Source organism: Erpetoichthys calabaricus, chromosome 8 (genome assembly GCF_900747795.2).
Source record: "Erpetoichthys calabaricus chromosome 8, fErpCal1.3, whole genome shotgun sequence".
NCBI classification, from domain to species: Eukaryota; Metazoa; Chordata; class Cladistia; order Polypteriformes; family Polypteridae; genus Erpetoichthys; species Erpetoichthys calabaricus.
Genome location: NC_041401.2, coordinates 4,391,223 through 4,412,657, shown reverse-complemented (window position 1 = coordinate 4,412,657; position 21,435 = coordinate 4,391,223). Strand labels below are relative to the sequence as shown.

At 40.1% G+C, this 21,435-nt stretch overlaps 1 protein-coding gene across 2 annotated transcripts in view; it reads left to right on the top strand.

The window, feature by feature from the left end:
• The window catches only part of sestd1 (SEC14 and spectrin domains 1), a 186,733-nt gene that overhangs the window by 68,685 nt on the left and 96,613 nt on the right, over positions 1 to 21,435 (top strand). For both annotated transcript variants that reach the window (XM_028806200.2, XM_051930628.1), the window contains exons 3-4: positions 1,238 to 1,322; positions 2,497 to 2,605. In XM_028806200.2, coding sequence (XP_028662033.1) covers positions 1,268 to 1,322; positions 2,497 to 2,605 — 164 coding nt within the window. In that variant the 5' untranslated portion in view covers positions 1,238 to 1,267. The remainder of the gene's footprint in view (positions 1 to 1,237; positions 1,323 to 2,496; positions 2,606 to 21,435) is intronic.

The following is a 21,435-nucleotide window of genomic DNA, read 5'->3' as shown; positions in this document are numbered from 1 at the left end:
TGAATATGCTTGTATGCGTCACTCGCTCGCTTCTTATTGTTTCGCTGCCTTCTCAATTGTGTAATGAGCGATTACATGTGCTGCGTTCAGTCAGTTCACGTGAGCCGCTCTCTTGTGTGATGTTGCGATGTCCACAGCTTTATTTAATGTTAGCTAAGACCCAGCACTTAAAAGTTTCTCACTACAGCAATTTTAACTCTGTTACAAAGTGATCCAAAGTCTCGTTTATACCTCGTGTCTTCTCATTAAACTTGTATGTCGCGAATATGGTATTGCAAACGGCAGCGGGAGCGTTTCTATAAACTTAATTTAAACTTATGGTTTACACCGTGCTTTGTTTCCGCAGTAGCTGCACTTATGAATATGCTTGTATGCGTCACTCGCTCGCTTCTTATTGTTTCGCTGCCTTCTCAATTGTGTAATGAATGTTTTCTTCAGCGCTCTTTGGGGCTTTTCCTTGTTTTCTACGTACTGCGTTCACAGTCAGTTCACGTGATTACGTGGGAGGCGTGATGAAACGATACGCAACCCCGCCTCTCACGGCCAGTGAGCTGCAGTCCATTACAGTATATGGACAAAAAAGAGGTTCCAGTTATGACCGTTATGCTTTGAATTTCGAAATGAAACCTGCCTAACTTTTGTAAGTAAGCTGTAAGGAATGAGCCTGCCAAATTTCAGCCTTCCACCTACACGGGAAGTTGGAGAATTAGTGATGAGTCAGTCAGTCAGTCAGTGAGGGCTTTGCCTTTTATTAGTATAGATGTGAAGGATGTCACTTCCCATATTAAAGGAACACAGTCTAAGGAAGAAGAGCCTGTTCTGACCTTTCTTCTATAGTTCCTCTGTGTTATGAGACCAGTCCATCCTGTTACTAATATGGACCCCAAGTTCTTATAGGAGTGTGCCACCTCTATATGCGCTCCCTGAATAGTGACCGGACATAAAGGCTCTTTATTGTTGTGAAAGTCAGTAACCAGTTCCTTGGTTTTGCTAATATTAAATGCAGACAATTCTCGTTGAAACAAGAAACATAGAGTGTAAACATTTAACATTTCAGTATTTAAAGACATTGTTTAGCCTAGGGGCCATTGAGCATTATTCTTCATGTTGGTTTAATATGCTGCCAATTTTCTAGACTGCTTACTGTCTGATTTTTATTTTTCTATTAAATAGTAGTGAATTACAAATTTTGCTTGCATCTTGGCACTCATACTAGATTGGGTTCTTTATTTCACAGATTATCTAATTTAAGGTAAATCTTTGAACAATGGAGGCTACAGCGATACTACCAGTACTGAAGAAAAGGCTTGCCTTTTTATCAGGTAAGAACTTGGAGAGTGTCGTGACATTGCTTCAAAGCAGCCAAGCTGAAAAGAGATTATCTGACACCTGGAAAGAGCAGTGAAAGCTGCTAAGGTTTCAGTCCTTTGAGCAACACTTCATGAATCAAGAAACAGGATCAGGCCTTGTTCTTGCATCCTTAATAGAATGCAACTCCTTTATCTCTAGTCACAAATTACTTGTAAACGTGGTTTTGTATAAAGTGTAGTGAAGTAGAAATGTTGAAATGGATCTTTATGAAATGAGCAGATATTTGTCTTTTGGCTGCAAACAAATCCTGATCAGTCCTGTTGAGCTATCTCCCATTTCTGGCTAAGTTTACATTACCTTTTTTGTTCGTTCTGGCTCAATAATAATGAACAAATGTATAAATAATTAAATATATTCTAGACCAAATGTATTCAGATTATGCATGCAGCTGTCACAGCAGACAAGCAGAAAATAAATCCTCTAGGGCTCATTATATAGACACGTGTTACAGTATTAAGCAAAGAATCTGATCATTCAAAATAGAGAAGCCAAGTCATTTGCTGCTTATGTAGAATTTGTATTTGAAAACTTCTAGTGGGTTCATATGTAACCTCCTTTTTAATTTTGCCTCTGTCCCATACCATTTTGTAATCTCTAATTTCTCATTTGTTTTTGTTGAGGGACTGCAGTGTTGTATTTGATGTAATCAATAACCCCTAATTCATTTCAGGGCCACTGCACAGGACAGTCAGTTTCAAAATGCAAAGCCAGGATATTAACAGTAGTTGTGAAAGCCAAAGTGAAGCACAACATGAAGGAAAATCCATTTGTGGCAGTGTTTTCTAATAATAATAATAACCCATAAAGATTTACTTTCCTACATATACCCATCAACTCCGTTTTCTCCAGGGCTAATGCAGTGCATAGTTATGAAATTAAAATCTCTGTTCCAGTCATGTACAGTACAATGGATGAGCACTTTGAGAATGCCCATTTCAAGGCCTCTAAGCAGAGGTTATGAGAAGAACACTTTGTATTGGAACGTCCTTTAAAATGCCTATTCCCTTTTGTGGTACTTTAAGTGAGGTGCAGATTAGTTAATTTTCATGCAGATATAGATTTTTATAAGTCTAGTTTTAGAATGTTTGCCATGAAATTGATTTTTTTTTTTTTTGTTGTATATAGGAGGAAAAGACCGAAGAAGTGGTCTGATTCTTACAATTCCGCTTTGCTCAGACCAGACAAACATGGATGAGCTGAGTGTAACGCTTGATTATTTGCTAAGTATACCAAGGTAAGCAGGTGAATTTTCAGATTTGTCATTTTATTGGAGGGTTTAATGTAATAATTACTCATGCGTAATACTCAAGACATATGTTAGCACTTGAGTCTCAAGTCATTGTCGTCATCTCATCTTCCTCTTCATCTTTTCCTAATTCTGTGTGGGATTGATGTGCTTCATCAACCTTCTTCAACATCAACAGCTTGGTCCTGCAACTCCACCCCAGTCACAACCCCAAGGTTCTCAGGTTTTACCCCTTTTTCCTGTATAGTAAGTTGGGTTACATTAGTGAGTGCACTACTGATTTATTTATTTTTAACTAGGGGGCTTCGCTCACCAACCCCCCAACCTGCGTTAAACGCCAGCCACTTCGTGACTCTGCCACTTGCGTATGTGGATTTCACTTTCACCAAACAACAAATCTTTTAATTCTCGCAGATAGTCCTCTTCATTGGGAAGAAACACTACTTTTCCCTGATGGCAACATGAATTAGACGATCTACAAGTCTCCGACTTAAAGTTTAAAGCCGAACAATAACTAGATACTTCTGTCATATCACTTTTGTCTGTATATTTGATCTCTTTTTGCTGTTCCGTTATCTCACCGAGTAATAATTTTGGTTTGTTAGCGCAAATGTGATCTTTACTATCATTTTTTTGAGAGTTTCAAATTTTAGTACTCTCATAATCTCTAACCTGCTCTGCATGTGTATCATGCCAACGTTTTTGAACCTCTTTACGATGTTCTACTTTACCTTCTACTCTTTGTCTTTTATTTCTGACCCCACTTGGAGCTGAGAGCGCAGGAACGGTGTGTGATAGTAGCATTCAGACGAATGAGAAGTGATTGGACTGTGGTCGTGGTTGCAAATGTTTGAGAGGAAGGTGGGACTTGTCAAAATCTCTTGGCAAAAAGTCTTATCTCGCGGGACCTGAAATGATCTCTCTCACAGGTGTTGAAATTATCTCAGAGAATGTCTCGTCCCAGGATTTCCTTCTATAATAGAGAGATACTTATTTAGTTTTATTTGCATAATTTTACAAATGCAGTATTCAGGAACTAAGGCTTGTTTCACTATTAATCTTTTTAGGAATAGTAACTGTCAGTGTCAGTTTGTTCGAGTCAGTCCTTCAATACACTAATCATTTTTTTACAGAATTAGTATTTATGCTGTTTATGTTCCACTCCCAATTAAAATAGAGGCTTGCTGCTAGTGCTGTTCATTTATCCTGTCCAAAGCTGAAATTAGATAAATGGGTGTAGAATGACAATGTTAATGGAAATATTTATTAAGGGAAAGATTCAGCAACACATGGCAAGAACACGAGTTTTACTGAGCAGTCAGCATGGGTTCAGAAGAAGGGAAGTCATGTTTTCCAAGATGCTAGAATTCTATGAGAAAGCAACAAAATGGTGTGATCAGAGTGGAGCCTATATTTATGTTGAATTTCAGAAAGCATTTGATAAGGTGCCACATGAGAGGGTGGGCATCAAACTAAAAGAAGTGGTCGTTCAGGATGTGGTGTTTAGATGGGTACAACATTGGCTCGGGCACAGGGGGCAGAGAGTGATGGTGCGAAGAACCCTATCAGAATTGGCTAATGTTAAGAGTGGTGTCCAGCAGGGGTCAGTGCTTAGGCCGCTGCTATTTTTAATATACAGTGGAAGTTCAGGTCACGAATGTCTCTGAACACTTACAAATCAGGTTACGACCAAAAAGTTTGCCAAACTTTTGCATCTGTTCATGACCACACATTCAGGTGACAAGCAAGCCAGTTTCCCTTCCGGTTTGTACGTGCCGATAATTTCCGCACGTGTTCAGTCTCTCCCTGTGCATTCCCTGTGTAGTGAGTGTGCGAGAGCGAGAGCCCAAGCAGAAGAAGTAAACATTACAGAAAAAGTAAGTAAACATTTAGTTTACTATTACACTGTGCATTCTGTGGTATAATTAACTATTTTTGTGCTTGAAAATCTTCAAAAAAAAAATATATTTACATACAGCTCGTTCGGTCCGGAATGGATTAATTGTATTTACATACAATCCTACGGGGGAAATTATTTCGGGTTGCGACCAGAGTTTTGGAACGAATTATGGTCGTGACCCGAGCTTTCACTGTATATATAAATGATTCGGATAGGTGTATAAGTAACAAACTGGTTAAGTCTGCAGATGATATCAAGCCAGGTGGACTGGCATATAATCTTGAATCATTTGAATCATTACAGGGGGACTTGGACAGCATACAGGCTTGGGCAGATTTGTGGCAAATAAATTTTATTGTAAGTAAATGTAAAATATTATATGTAGGAAGTAAAAAATGTTAGGTTTGAATACACAATTAGAGAAAAGAAAATCAAGAGTAAACTTTATGAGAAGGATTTAGGAGTTGTGGAGGATTTGACACTGTCAACTGCCAGACAGTGTTCAGAAGCCATTAAGAAGGCTAGTAGAATGTGAGGTTATATAGCACACTGATATGTGAAGTGCAAGTCTAAGGAGGTTATGCTGAAATTTTATAACACACTGGTTAGGCCTAATCTGGAGTACTGTGTGCCATTTTGGTCTCCAGGCTACAAAAAGGACATAATAGCACTAGAAAAAGTTAAAAAGTTCAGAGAAAAGCGACTAGGCTGATTCCAGGACTCCAGGGGATGGGTTATGAGGAAAGGTTAAAAGAGTTAAGCCTTTTCAGTTTAAGCAAATGAAGAATAAGAGGAGACATGATTGAAGTGTTTCAAATTCTGAAAGGAATTAGAACAGTGGATCGAGACCCTTATTTTAGAATGAGTTCACGGTGACACCGTTGAAAATTTAAGGGTAAATTTCACACATATAGGAAGTTTTTCTTTACACAGAGAACCACAGACACGTGGAATAAGTGACCAAGTAGTGTGGTAAACAGTAGGACTTTAGAGACTTGAAAAGTTAGACTTGATGTGTATAGGACTGGTGAGTTTTGTTGGGCTGAATGGCCTATATTTGTCTAGATTCTTCTAATGTGGTATTTCACAATCACATACATGTTTCTCTGCCGATACTTGTGTTTGCGCTCAATGAGAACCGTCAGTGCCAGGATGCGGTTGATGGTAGACTTCTTAGGAGTAAAACCAGACTGTTCCGGTCGCTGGTAGGTGAGTAAGTGATCACGGATCCTATTGAGGACGACCCTAGCAAGGACCTTACCCGGCACTGAGAGCAGTGTTATCCCCCTCTAGTTGCTGCAATCCAGGCTATCACCCTTCCCTTTCCAGATAGGAACGACAAGTCCCATTTTCCAGTCGGTTGGGATGAAGACAGCCTTACCACCAGCCTGGAGAAGTTCACCCAGGATGCCACAGATCCCTGCAGCCTTACCTCCTCTCAGTTGGTTCACCACCTCTGCAATCTCAGTGAGATTGTATGGTTCACAGCTAATTGGAGGATCAGCCTCAAGAACCGTGGTCCCAGAGATATCCAACATCCTAGCCGGAGTGCAGAGTTTCTTTGCAGCCTTTGTCAATTTTCGCAAAGTGTTTGACTCAGTTGATCGAGCTGCCCTGTGGGACATCCTGAGGATTCGCAGGATCCCCTCGAGGTTGCTGGATATCATGGCCGGCCTGTACACTGGTACTGTGAGTCCTGTGCAGAGTGGAGGCAGGACCTCTGCGTTTTTCCCAGTTGATTCTGGGGTTCGCAGGGGTGTGTTTTTGCTCCTACTCTGTTCAATGCTTGTATGGACTGGGTGTTGGGCAAGGTTGTGGTCTCCAGCGGCTGTGGGGCATCTGTTGGTGAAGAAAAGTTCACGGATCTTGACTTTGCTAACGATGCTGTGATCTTCACTGAGTCAGTGGAGGCTATGATCGGGGTTGCTCGAGAGACTGAGCGAGATGTCTGAGTGTCTGGCCTTGCAAGTGTCCTGATAAAAAACCAACAGCCAGGTCTTTAATGACCTCTTGGGCGTAGCCATCAGCAGTATGTCTGTTTGCGGAGAGAGTGTTGACCTTGTTGAGAGGTTTACTTACCTTGGCAGTGACATTCATGTGTCTAGTGACTCTTCCTATGAAGTCAGTAGGAGGATTGGGAGAGCATGGGGGGCCATGAGGTCACTGGAATGGGGTGTGTGGTGCTCCCAATATCTATGCAAAAGGACGAAGGTCCGAGTCCTGATGCTTCCTGTCTTGCTATATGGTTGCGAGACATGGACGCTATCCAGTGACCTGAGACGAAGACTGGACTCCTTTGGTACTGTGTCTCTCCGGAAAATCCTTGGGTACCGTTGGTTTGACTTTTTGTCGAATGAACGGTTGCTCACGAAGTCCCGAATGAGGCACATTACCTGCATTGTGAAGGAGTGTCAGTTACGGCACTACGGCCATGTGGCGCATTTCTCCGAGGGTGATCCAGCTCGTAAAATCCTCATTGTTGGGGACCGAAGTGGCTGGACCAAGCCAAGGGGTCGCCCATGTAACACCTGGCTGTGGCAGATATAGGGTCATTTCCAGAGGGTGGGACTGGACCGCGTGTCTGCCTGGGGGGTTGCAAACTGGGACCCCGAGTTGTTTCGTTGTGTGGTGGGTGTGGCAACGCACTGTACCAGTGCATGCTCTCCAACTTGACTTGACTTGATAGATGTCCATTTTGGTACTTGATTTTGACACAGTTTTGTCCTGGAACCACTGTATTAGAAGACAGACTTCTTCTTTGTATACCGTCTGATTGTGATTAGGTCTGTGATGGTAGTGTTGGAGGTAGAGGTTGTAGTCGTAGAAAGTGTGACAAGAAACATGACTGGGTCATCTTGATATGTACCTCAGCATGTCTTTATAGTGCCTTAGAAATACTGTAGAACTGCCATGTAGTAGAATCATTGGGGTTAGCAGCCAGCCAAGGAAGGTGCTACTGCGGAGCATGGCAGTGAAGCTGCAGATATAGAGTACTTATCTGTTCTTCTAAAATCCATTGGCTTGGGTTTGTGGCCACCAGCTAGCGTCCCTAAGGATTCTGGCATGATTTGCTTCACAGTGTTAGGGAAAGTGAGGCAGATGGTGTTGCCTCTGACCCCAAGTGAGTAGTGTGAGACGGAGCCAGCTGCATGAATGTGCAGCCAGAGGGAAAAACAGATGAGTGTATGTGTGGCAACATGAAAGGAATGGTGAAATATTGAGGTGGCAGTATCAACTATTGATGTAGCCCATCCCCTGCCGAGTTGTTAAAGTACATATTCATATTTTTCCTTTTGTACATCTGTTTCCAATAATGAAGTGTCTTAAGCAAAATACTGTTCTGGAATATCTTGATTTTTAATTAACTGAAGTAATATTGTAATTGCAAAAATGGCATTTCCATATAGTTTAGTCTTATTAGTTACATTTATGCACTTGGCCTAGTCTTTTGTCGTGGAATCATGCCACAACCCTTCCCAGTCCAGGCATTTTTGCACTGTGGTAGCTACCGGTAGCCAGCAGTGAACCTGCAATGTCTTGATTACAAAAGCTTTCAAAAGCATCCATCCATCCATCCATTTTCCAACCCGCTATATCCTAACACAGGGTCATGGGGGTCTGCTGGAGCCAATTCCCAGCCAGCACAGGGCGCAAGGCAGGAACCAATCCTGGGCAGGGCACCAACACACTGCAGGACACACACATATACACCAAGCACACACTAGGGACAATTTAGGATCGCACCTAACCTGCATGTCTTTGGACTGTCGGAGGAAACCCACACAGACACGGGGAGAACATGCAAACTCCTCGCAGGGAGGACCCGGGAAGTGAACCCGGGTCTCCTTACTGTGAGGCAGCAGCGCTACCCACTGCGCCACCGCCTTCAGAAGCAACTTTTTATATTGTAAGCTGTTCGGAGAACTATTATGTTCATGCAACGGGAGTGCTTTTTGGTGGCGTCTCTTTTTCTCTTACTCTGCACCATCTTTAGTGCAGAAGTGACATCACACTCTACCCTCCCACAGTACAAATCTTGTTGACTATGCCAAATGTTAGTCTGGATCATAACATGATTCCACAACAAAATGCCCAGGAAATTACTAATGGCTGAAAGTGAATTGTAGAGCACCGAACATTATTCATTTAGTGTAGTGTGAAGAATTGCAGGGGAAAACAGAGGTAAGAGTGTGTTTCATGAGTTTTTAAGGTGGCCGGTCTTTACTATAAACTCCTTTAACCTGTGGTTAGAATAATGTCGTTGTCCCTTTTGCATAGCATAGACACTGGCACCAGGAAGGCTTTTGACTGTGAAAACCTCTTCGCCAATACTGCCAGTATTTGAGGGAGCTGACATACTGACCAGTCTGGTTGAAACCACAAAATGGCTGTAAAAACCCAGAGAAAGACTTACTATAAAAAATAAGCCTTCTAATTTGATATCTAGACTAGGTTGTGACAAGTGTCATATAAGGGAACGTGTACTTCAGCACATTAAAAGGAATAGTCAGGATAAAAACTACAAGTAAAGCACAGGTTGCCTTGTGTCTTAAAGTGGCAAAACTCTTCCCTTCATTACCTTTCTTGTGTTGAAACGGTTTATATAATACTAGACGTGTAAACCCGTGCTGTAAAAAGTCTGGGCTCCTAGAAACCATGGATTCTGGCATTTCAGTCAATTAATCGCATTGGCTGTGCATTAGTGGCTCCTTGTCGGTTTCATTTTGCTGACATGCTAACTTTGCTTGTGTGTTAGTGGCATTGGTTTCACTTTGGGGACAGAGTTGCTTTCTTTGAGTTTCATGCTGTAGCCTTGCACTTCTGGGCCGGACAGACAGACACACATACTTCCACACGTTGACATTTATATACTATATAAGATAGTTAGTGACAGCCTGATACTAGCCTTTGGCTACACTACTGTCATTCATTTTAGCGTTATCCTGACAAGTCCTGTTGTTGTCGTCACATCGAGCCTACTCTAAGTGAGGCATCTTTTTTATTACCCACTTTCTGTCATTCTTAACACATTCACTATGCCGATTTGGCATCCTCTAAAACTAGTTGCTCCCTGAACATTTAATAAACAGGTTTTACTTAAGTTAGTAATGTGCTGATTGATTGGCTGCTAATTTAAATTGGCACGGGTAAATGGGCCAATCTCAAAAACGATTTTTTAGATTTGGATTTTCTAGGGTTTATGGTTGTCTCTGTTTTAGTGCTACTTTACGAAAAGAACACGTCATTTGGCTGCTGGAACAGTCGGACTTTAGGACAGAGTGTAGTCAAGAATACAGTAATCCCTCGCTACTTCGCGGTTCACTTTTCACGGATTCACGACTTCGCGGGTTTTTAAATACAAGTGATTGCCCGCCTATCGCTGAAGTTACGTTCCAGACCCATCAGCAACAGGAGAAAATCCACGATATAGAAAGACCATATAAATAAACATTTTTATAGTTTAAGCCTTAAAATACCCATCCCACATGCTTTAAACACATGTAAACTTATAAAAACACTTTGTTAACACATATAATATGTGGATGTCGGGCTAAGGATATGAGTAACATCTCACTATTATAAAACATTTTAACTTCACGCAAGACAAGACAGTGAGACAGGAAAATTGGTGATGTACAGGCTTTTAAATTATTGACACGCAGAGCGAAAAGCAGCACAAAGCCAGCACAAAGTCCACTTCTCCTTAGCGTTCATTCAGCTCCCCACCCCCTTGACAATGCAAACTGCGCCTCCGGGGAGTGGGGTTTGAGCGAACGTATGTTCAGCCCTCACACACCCCCACTCCTCCTCATCCTTCCGAATGCGCAGAGCGACAAGCAGGCATTTTGGCAGAAGCAGCACAAAGTCCATTTCTGCTCAGCGTGAGTTCAGCTTCCCCCCTTCACAAAGCGAGTGCAGACACATCGACGTCTGATCGCTGCGTGCAGTGTGCAGTGTTGGTCTGCAGTGTTTAAGAATGCAGAAAGTGTTTAAGAGCATAGGAAGTGTTTATGAATGAGTGAGAAAGGTTTATAAGAGTGTGGGAAGGGTTTATAAAGCCTTAAAATATGTATAAATAATAAAATAAATATAGGTCGCTACTTCGTGGATTTTCACCTATCGTGGGGGGCTCTGGAACGTAACCCCCGCGATAGGTGAGGGATTACTGTACTAGCTTTTACATAAAAGAAAGTGGAGTAGTAGTAAGCCTTCGTAAGGCAATCTTAGAGTTATCTTGTGCATGAAGAGGAACAGCAACATATATGTTGTCCATCTGTACTTGGAGTGTAAATAAAGGGAGATTGGTTTCAGTTTGATAAGGTGAGACATTTTTGTGTTGCTCTTTAGTCAAGGTGGACACGGCTTGTCTGAGTGTGAATAGTGAGCAAGCCTGTGTTTAGTACAGCAGCTCACATGTTTAATTGTGAAAAGAACAGATATATAAAAATTACATCATTGCTTAGGGAACAATGGGCTTGTTCGCTTTAAAACCAAATGTGTGCTTTATATGTATAAACTTGTTAAGCATGTTAGCATGGTAACTTCTTGATAAACATCTTACAAACATTTTAGTAGAATCGTGGCTTGCAATTAACACATTTTATTTTCTTTTATGGCATTGTGTTACGGATAATATTAAGTGTACATTTCTTTTTTATTACCCTAAGTTCTTGTCTATAAGCTGCGGCTTATCTAAGGAAAAAAGTTGTGAAAATGAAAAAATAGAATATCGGCTTATACATAAATCCGACTTATACAGTAATCCCTCCTCCATCGCGGGGGTTGCGTTCCAGAGCCACCCGCGAAATAAGAAAATCCGCGAAGTAGAAACCATATGTTTATATGGTTATTTTTATATTGTCATGCTTGGGTCACAGATTTGCGCAGAAACACAGGAGGTTGTAGAGAGACAGGAACGTTATTCAAACACTGCAAACAAACATTTGTCTCTTTTTCAAAAGTTTAAACTGTGCTCCATGACAAGACAGAGATGACAGTTCTGTCTCACAATTAAAAGAATGCAAACATATCTTCCTCTTCAAAGGTGTGTGTGTCAGGAGCACAGAATGTCACATAGATAGAGAAAACAATCTCTAGCAAACAAATCAATGGTGCTGTTTGGCTTTTAGGTATGCGAAGCACCGCGGCACAAAGCTGTTGAAGGCGGCAGCTCACACCCCCTCCGTCAGGAGCAGGGAGACAGAGAGAGAGAGACAGAGAGAGAGAGACAGAGTTTGTTTTTCAGTCAAAAATCAATACGTGCCCTTTGAGCTTTTAAGTATGCGAAGCACTGTGCAGTATGTCGTTTCAGGAATCAGCTTTACAAAAGATAGCAACGTGAAGATAATCTTTCAGCATTTTTAGACGAGTGTCCGTATCGTCTTGGTGTGCGAACAGCCCCCCTGCTCAATCCCCATATGTCAGGATCACAGATAGTCAGCGCAAGAGAGAGAGAAAAGTAAGCAATCTAGCTTCTCAGCCATCTGCCAATAGCGTCCCTTGTATGAAATCAAATGGGCAAACCAACGGAGGAAGCATGTACCAGAAATTAAAAGACCCATTGTCCGCAGAAATCCGCGAACCAGCAAAAAATCCGCGATATATATTTAAATATGCTTACATATAAAATCACAATTTAAATGACTGCTACGCGCGCGTGTTGACTCGGCAACGCCCAGAGCAGAAAGAACGCGCTCCGGCCGCGCCATGCGGGGAGTGAGAGAGACGCCAATATCTCACACTCTCTCCCCTCTTAAAGAAATTAAATGGGTGCGAGTGAGACCACTGACCTCCCTCTCTTCTATTAGTTTACGTTCGGCTTATCCATGAGTCCGGCTTATCTATGATAAGATTTTATTTTAAAAATTCGTATGATTTTTGGTCTCCGGCTTATACACGAGTCCGGCTTATAGACAAGAACCTAGGGTAGTTACAATGTATGGATCTTACGGGTATAGTATTTATTTCAGTATTTTTTGTGGTCTTGCTTTTATTGTGAAAGTGTCCATAAAAGGCACTTTAGCTTCCAAAGATGGTTCTTTTTTTTATTGGTGAACAAGTTTATTCTGGAAACTCTTAAATTATTCACCTTGTTTTACATGTTTTCCCACAATACTTTATCATTGGCATTCTTACAAAGGGCTTCATCCTATGTAAAGGATTAAACACTAAACTTCAGAAATGACATAATAGTTGAGGTCTTATCTATGGTCTGCAGTTTAATTAAAAAATACAACTCAAATGTAGAATTTAAAACTTCTACACGGATGATTATGCAGGAGCTTCGTGTAAGGGTGAAAAAAATAAATAAATTTAAAAGGATAAGGAAAACAAATCTAATTCGCTATTTGGAAACAGCCAGTTCTTGTAACATGAAATTGGTGATTGGCATCGGCCCTATAAACAACCTGATGGGAGCATCCCTAGTTTTTGTCCAATTTAAAATAAATAAATAAAACCTAAAGAAGTAACTGTATTTTGAGGAAGTCGTGCTAGCAGCTATTCATTTTATGTTACTAACTGTAACACACACATTTTGTAAGTATTTATTAATATACACCAAGTGCATTCTGTTCTCGTGTGTCATGTGTTTATCCCTCAAAAAGGTGTTGAGTTGTCTTGCCATAAAGAGAAACTCGAAAGTGCAAAGCTTTGTAGCTCCCTCTTCTTGGGTCCAGCCTGCACATTACTGTATGACAAACAAAATTAGGTTTGAGGTTGCACCCTGCTAAAGAAAATGAAGCCTGCTGTCATGTCAAATTTGTTTTCAGAATTGTGTGTTGGCTCTTTCTCAGCAGCCAGGCCAGCTGTGTTTTTTGCAATAGCAGTGGGATTTCCTGCAGTACATTTTGAGTGTTCAAATATCATTTGTTTCCAAAAACAGCATGTTATTTTCATCTGGATTGTGGTTTGTAGCTGTTTACTTCCCAGCCTGAAGGAAAATGAAGAGACCAAAAACATCCCTGCTTTAACTAAAAGCCATAGTGTAGTAGAATTTCAAAACTGGAATCAGTGGCGAGATCAAGAAAACTTTGCAGATCTGTAGAGTTAACTTGAACATTCTAAAGTTGTGAGACAGAATAAGCATATGGTTGAGAAGAGTAATCAAGTCATAATAATGTTACATATATGTTACATGTTACATATACCTGTGAAGCTCCTTCAGCATGGGAAATGTTATTTATATGGCTCCTTTCCCATGCTGAAGGAGCTTCACAGTCTCATAAACAAACAGCAGGTATATGTAACATTTGGATACAGATGTTTCCTGAATAGAACATTAAAACAGATAGATACAGGATATACTGTACATAGGCATTAAATCTCTCTATTATAAAAGAAACTCTTGAGACAAGACTATTGCCAAGAGATTTTTTCAAGTCCCGCCCTCTTCTCAGCCATTTCAAGTTAACGGCCCACACACACAGTCCTCTCATTCGTGTGAATGCTTTTGTCAGACACAGTTCCTGCACTCTCAGCTCTTATAAATTTTTACGTTTTCCTCACTTTAAGTTCCTAATTAAAGATGACTTATTATGTCCAAATCTTATTGAAGAATTTCATTCCAAAGGATTATCAACAGAAGAAATGAGTACACGGACGAATTAACGTGAAAATTGTCAATCGGTTATATGTCAGATTGGTTAAATGTATATCAATAGACTCTTCTGAAACAGTTGGTGGTGATGGTGCGGAAGATGAAAACATCAACTTACAACATCACGAAGAATGTCTACAACCATTAACACCAACTGGTCTTCCACCGGCCGAATTACTGTTGACAGAAGGACGTATTGTAATGTTATTATGTAATTTATGTCTGAGTGATGGGCTATGCAATAGGACAAGATTAGTTGTATTCAAAATTGGTCGAACAATTCTGACATGTAAAATTTTAACAGGCGACAAGAAAGGTAATGTAGTACATCTAACATGAGACACCAAAGGAGACCTTGATATGCCATTTGTATTAAAATGTTTACAGTGTCCCGTTAGAATAGCTTTTACAATAACAATTAACAAATCACAGGGACAAGCATTCGAAAATGTTGGTTTATTATATTAGAGACAAAGCAACGATATTCACTCATGGGCAGTTATACGTGGTGGTGTCACAATAAAACTCCAAACACGGAATCAAAATTCAATGCGATATTGATGAAAAGTTAATTCCAAATATTGTTTTTACTGAAGTTTTACAGGAAAAGTTTAAAAAGTATTTGTGTGTTAATTTCAAAGCCAAACAGGATGAAAACATATTACACAATGAATACCTCAAATGCAACATAATTTTCTTTCAATTTATTACGTTTTACTATTTTTTACTATCGTTAAATACTCGCTGTAATGTAAAATAGTTGTTACATATGCATAATAGAACTAATTCCCATAAAAATAACAATCTGTTTAAATTATACATCCGCTTCCCCATACGCGAGCGGCAGAGCTGCGAAGTGACTAGCACGCAGTACCCCTAGTAGAATAAAGACAATAAACCCAGAGTAAAATACTAGATTCAATACTAAAAGAAAGCCTAGCAAATATCATCATTTGTGATATAACACACACAAATTATCCTGAGCATCTAGACAGAGAGGAGGACTGAAAGAGGAGACAGAATGACAGGTTAAGTTAAAAGCCTTCCTGAACAGGTGAATTTTAAGTTTATTTTTTAAAGAATGAATGGAGTCAGCTGATCTAATTAATTTAGGGAGGTCATTCCAAAGTCTGGGTGCTATATAGCTGAAAGCCCTGCTGTCACCCATAGAGTGCAGGTTAGTATGGGGCACAACAAGATGGCCAGAATCAGAGGACCTTAGTGGGCGACTGGTGCAAGGCCATTTAAAGCTTTGTAGGCTAATAATAGAATTTTTTATATTCAATTCTCTAAGACACAGGGAGCCAGTGGAGGTGAAGTAAGGTGGCTGTCATGTGCTCGTTGTTGCTGGTTCGTGTTAGGACTGTTGCAGCAGAGTTTTGAATCAACTGGAACTGTGATATATGATTAGAAGTGGCACCTGCCAGTAGAGAATTACAGTAATCGATGTGGGACGCGATAAAAGCATAGAAAAGTTTCTCAGCATTACAAAAGGAGAGGAATGAGCGAACACTAGATATGGGATGGAGGTGAAAGTCAGAAAGTTCCTTAATGTTGTTTATGTGGGTGAAATAAGAAAGGGAGGAATCAAAAATAACACCAAGATTCATTGCATTAGAAGAAGGTCTGATGAGATCACCGTCAAGAGTAACTGAGAAGGAGGTCATTTTTTAAAGTTGTGCTTCAGTGCCAATTTGCAGCAGTTCAGTTTTGTTGCAGTTTAATTTTAAAGAGTTTTGCTCCACTCTGGTTTTAATTTCGCTGAGGCAAATTGTGACCTGAGAAAGCTCTGATGAAGTTTTGCTCTTAACATTGAAATAGAGTTTCATAGTATCATCTGCATAGAAACGATAGCTCAGTCCATAGCTGTAAAAGATTTGGGCAAGGGGAAACATATAGATACAGAAGGGCCGAGTACAGAGCCATGAGGAACTCCTTGTATGACCGGCGCGGAGTTGGGTCTGCTGTTGCCAAGACTAACAATCTCTTGCCTGTTTGTCAGATAGGACTTAAACCACCAGAGCGAGGTGCCAGAGATACCTAGCATGTTCTCCATTCTGGACTATAGAATGTCATGTCCGACTATATCAAATGCTGTACTAAGATCTAACAAAATTAATATGCTTGTTTGTCCAGAGTCTGCTGCCATAAGTAGATCATTAGTTACCCAAAGCAGAGCAGTATCATAGTTGTGCTGCACTCTGAAAGCAGACTGAAAAGATTCCATCAGTTTATTAGAGGTTAAATAATTTGGTAAGGTGGGAGGCTACAGTAACACACTCAGGAACCTCTTGACAGAAAAGTTAAGTGAGAGAGAGGCCAAAAATTAAGATTGTCAGCATCAAGACCAGACTTTTTTTTTTTTAACAGTGGGGGTCATAATTCATGTAAAATAACAAGTACTCTGTAAGAAAGTCTAGTTTGAAGAAGAGGGTGGAGTTGGATGTCTCATACCCTAGAAAAAGCTAATGTAGTTATTTTTTTGCTGTAAAGTCAATTTACCAACTAAACTTTGACTCTTTGACTGAAAAATTTAAAGAAACTTCAGAGTTATTCAGAGTTTATTTTTGATGAAGAAAAGATTTTTTTCAGGTAGTAGTGGATGTACCTATGAATACTTTCCATGTCCACTCTAGTAGATCAACTTGCTTGTTATCTTAAACAGTCTACTCCTCAAGCAACCAATCATGTGTCAAATTAGTCTATGGGTCATTTAGAAGTGGTTAACAGGTTTAGCTAAAGCTAGTTAAACCAAAGATGAAAAAAAAAAAAAAAACGTAATGTAAGCCACCTGGACCTTAGTATGGTTCCTGGTGCTGCACATGATGTTTCCAGCTGCTCTCTGTTGATTTTCATGCACTGCGATCTTTAGGGTTTATAAACAAAAAAAAAAAAAAATTAAGGATCAGAGGAAACTGGCCGGACTTATTCAAAGTAACAGAACAAGAAGCCGCAAATCCTCATATATCTCTTTTAAGCAGTGAGGAGGGCATCTCTGGATGCATAATGTGTTGGACCTTGACATTGAAGGGCTACCAAGAGCAGAAGGCCATACAAAGCGGGTTGTTCTCGTGTCAGCTGTGCTGGCTGGTGGTGGTGGTAGTAGCATTGTGTAATAGCATTGCGATTGTTTTCTTGGCACACATTAGTCCTCTTAAAACTAAGTGAACATCTTTTGAATGCCACTTTGTCCATAAGCATTATTGCTGAATAAGTGTATACCTTTATGACTAGAGTCTACGTTTTTAAATTGGTAATGCACCATGTCTTTAAGTATATATCATCTTAGGCTGGTTACACAAAAAGGCAGTGATTTGAGTCGATCCCAGTGGCCTACACAGTCTCCAGATCTTAATCCAATACAGCAGTTGCTCTCTGCGGGAGGTCTTGTTAAACTTCCAGGGTAGATGGAAGAGGACTAAAAGTTATAAAATAGCAGCAAAATACTTAAATCACAAAAATCAAGCTATAGCAGGAATGTTAAAGTCAAGTCACATTGGACAGATCCAGCCCTGCCATCTTTTTCACCCAGTCTACTCAGAACATGTTACATAAGTCCCATAATAATTAGCAGTTCTTTCCCCCAGTGTGTTTCATATTGTAGATTGTAGCCATACGAGTGTAACTAAGCTGGATTACATTTACCCCTGACATTAATATGTTTCTCCAATATCTGGATAAAGAGAGAATGGACTTTTTACATAATCGCATCAATATGAGGTTTAGTGGTTGCTCATTTTTACCTGTTTAGGACAGCACATTTCAGCTAGTAACCTGTAGTTAGAATGGGAATGCACTACTTATAATGGCCCAGCAAGGCAAAGTGGAAAAGAAGGTTTCATGCCACAAAGACCTTTACTGTTTCAACATGATGGTAAGTTGAATTTACATGCTCCACTGCTGGCAATGCATTTTTTTAAAAAGCTGCTCAAGTCTCGGGACTGGCCAGCCTTCTGTGGCTTCACTAACTGCTGCCACAGCCCAACATGATGCTTTTCTCTTTTAAGAACTTGATTGTTGTATATAGAGAGAAAATGCATATAGATAGACAGATAGATGACAGACAGATGGTCAGCACTTTGTTAGCAGGTGGAAATTTGGATTTTTCCAGAAGATAAATGCATTTTATTATATTATGGCAAACAACAAAAACACACCAGAATGATTGAAAAGAGAGCAGTCCCATTCGTAGTGAGGCAGCATTATGCAGATGCATTGCCATTGGTATTAAGGAGCCCCAGTAGTGTTTCTTGACACACTTGTGCTGAATTGTGTATTGCCTGAAAGTCCCCAGTGTTGGTATGTCTGAGAGAGGATGTGCATCATTGTCCTTAACACTAGAATTACCAGAGCCTACGAAAAAACTCGTAGATCTGTCCCACCTTATATCGATTTTTAAATCCATTCGCACCTCTCCGCCATCGTCTTTTGTCTTCTAAATGTGCAGATAAAGACAAGCTGCAAACAGCCAACTATTCCATCCCCCCACCGACTTAAAACGTGCACGAACTTCTCCCAGCTCATGCCTTGATTGATTATCTGGGAGTGAAGTGGAGTTTTAGAGTGAAAATAATTGATCGTTATTTGGAACATACGCATTTCATGTGTGTTCCGTTTCTACAGTAATCTGTGTAAACACATTTTTAAAACAGAAACGTTTTTCATATTCTAGTAGTAAATGACAAAATGTAGGCATAAACTATATAATGTGTGAAGCCTGACGGCCAACGCTGAGATTTGATGACTCAGAGCACAGGATGGGTTGGTAGTATTGAAAGCACTAGAGAAATCAAAAAGCCATCATCCTCACAGTCTTGCCAGCTTTACCCAGCCTTGTGGAGAAGACAGGTAATTGCATCTTCCACTCCAGTCTTTGTCTGAAAGGCAAATTGCTGTGTGTCCAGGTGGTCCAAGACCAGCCTCTCTGAGGTCTTGATGATGTGGGATTTAAGTTCAGTGGATTTGAAGTCATTGGGTGATTTCAACTCATGTCAAATCTGGCTGTCATTTATGAAAAAAGCGCTAGTGCTAAATCAAAAAAATAAATAAGGAGCTTCTGTAATTAAATTATAAAAAAGTGGTCACTTCTGTATTTTAAAAATTACTTTTGTTTTTTTATTTTCAAAAATATATAATTAAGAAGGTACCATAATTGAGCCGTTTGTGTAGTAAGCAGTTTTTGTTATTAAAAATAAGTGCCGTGACAAATTCTGTTATTGCTAATTACTAGTTATCATTTAACCCTAAATAATGCCTGCTTGCATGATTAAAAAATTCACAAAGTAGCAAAAATATATTTTTTTCTTTAGTAATAATAGTTTTTGAAGTGGTCTAGTAATCTTATATTATGTGGTTAAAAGAGCAGGCAGTGCAACAGCACTAGTAGCAAATTTAGTATTGTTAATAAATGTAAGTTCAAAAACAAGCACATTTGTAAGCCTGAAGCAGAATTACAAGAGGATAAATATCTTGGCCTGTTCCGGGGGTGGTCCTCACATTATTCTCATGGTACACTGGGAGGCCTTAATGGAATAAAGATTGAGAACCGCTACAGTACAACAACTTTTGGATGAGGTGGAATGACAGGCTTGCGACCACAGAACATGCAGGAATTGTGTGATGCTGTGCCTTGTGAAAGTTTCCAACGCCTTGTTGAGTCTGTGAGGGGGGAAGAATTTAGGCTGTTGTGAAGGCAAAATATGTTTTGGAATATTTTAAATAAAGAAATATATTGGGTAACGTGACAATAAATGAATACTAAACTTTCCTACAGTATAAGCATACACATGTAAATGTTTGGTTTATTTATTTATTTATATAGCGCATTTAAAACAACTAAAAGTTGACCAAAGTGCTTTACATAAAAGAGTAATAAATAAAAGCCAGTTAAAGAGTTATATATATAAAGTTATACATACAGAAACACATACACACCAACAGACACACATAAATAAATAATACATACACACACAAGAATAAAATGAGCACAGTATAAACAATATGAATAGATAGATAGATAGATACTTTATTAATCCCAAGGGGAAATTCACATTCTTCAGCAGCAGCATACTGATACAGAAAAAAAAAAAAAACAATACTAAATTAAAGATTGATAATAATGCAGGTAAAAAACAGACAATAACTTTTTATAATGTTAACGTTTACATTCCAACTGCCCCTCTCCCCAAACCCCCCCAACCCCCCCCCCCCCCCCCATCCCGGTGGAATTGAAGAGTTGCATAGTTTGGGGGAGGAATGCTCTCCTCAGTCTGTCAGTGGAGCAGGACAGTGACGGCAGTCTGTCGCTGAAGCTGCTCCTCTGTCTGGAGATGATCCTGTTCAGTGGATGCAGTGGATTCTCCATGATTGACAGTAGCCTGCTGAGCGCCCATCACTCTGCCACGGATGTCAAACTGTCCAGCTCCATGCATACAATAGAGCCTGCCTTCCTTACCAGTTTGTCCAGGCGTGAGGCATCCTTCTCTATGCTGCCTCCCCAGCACACCACTGCGTAGAAGAGGGCACTCGCCACAACCGTCTGATGGAACATCTGCAGCATATTATTGCAGATGTTGAAGGACGCCAGTCTTCTAAGGAAATCTACCCGATTTGAACACTCATACTCCTAAGCTAAAACACAAGTGAATAAAAGTGCTTTTTTAGTAAAAACCTAAAACTGTAAATTGTGGGAGACAGCCTTACTGGGAGGGGCATATCGTTCCACAGTTTAGGACCAGCCACCACAAAGGCACAATTACCCCCCAGCTTCAGCTTTGCTTGTGGGACAGTAAGCAATAGCTGAGTTGAGGACCTTAGCTGCCTGGTTGATGAATATTGATTGAGAAGATCAGCTAAGTAAGGTAGGGGCTGAGTCATATGAGGCTTTAAGCACAAACCATAGAATCTTACAATTCACCCTGTAACGAATAGGAAGCCAATAAAGTGGGCCAACACTTCACAGAGCAATGTGATCCCTTGTTTATCTGCTGGTCAAAACTGTAGCATCTGCCTTCTGTTCCAGCTGCAGGCCATTACAATAATCCAGATGAAACGTGACAGAAGCATGAATGAGATTCTGTAGGTCATTAAATGACAAAAATGGCTTGACCGTATCAATCGCCTTGAGGTAGAAAAAACTACTTTGTGTCACAAAACGTTTTGTTACTTACTTGTTTATTAATTATTTATTTTTTTTATTTCAGCGATGCCACAAGCCAACTGAAATAAGGCTTGAAATTTAAACTGTCACTTTCACCCATCAAAGTGCAGAGGGCAGGCTCTAGAGACTGCTGTTTATTGATTGGTGAATCTGTTTTCGAG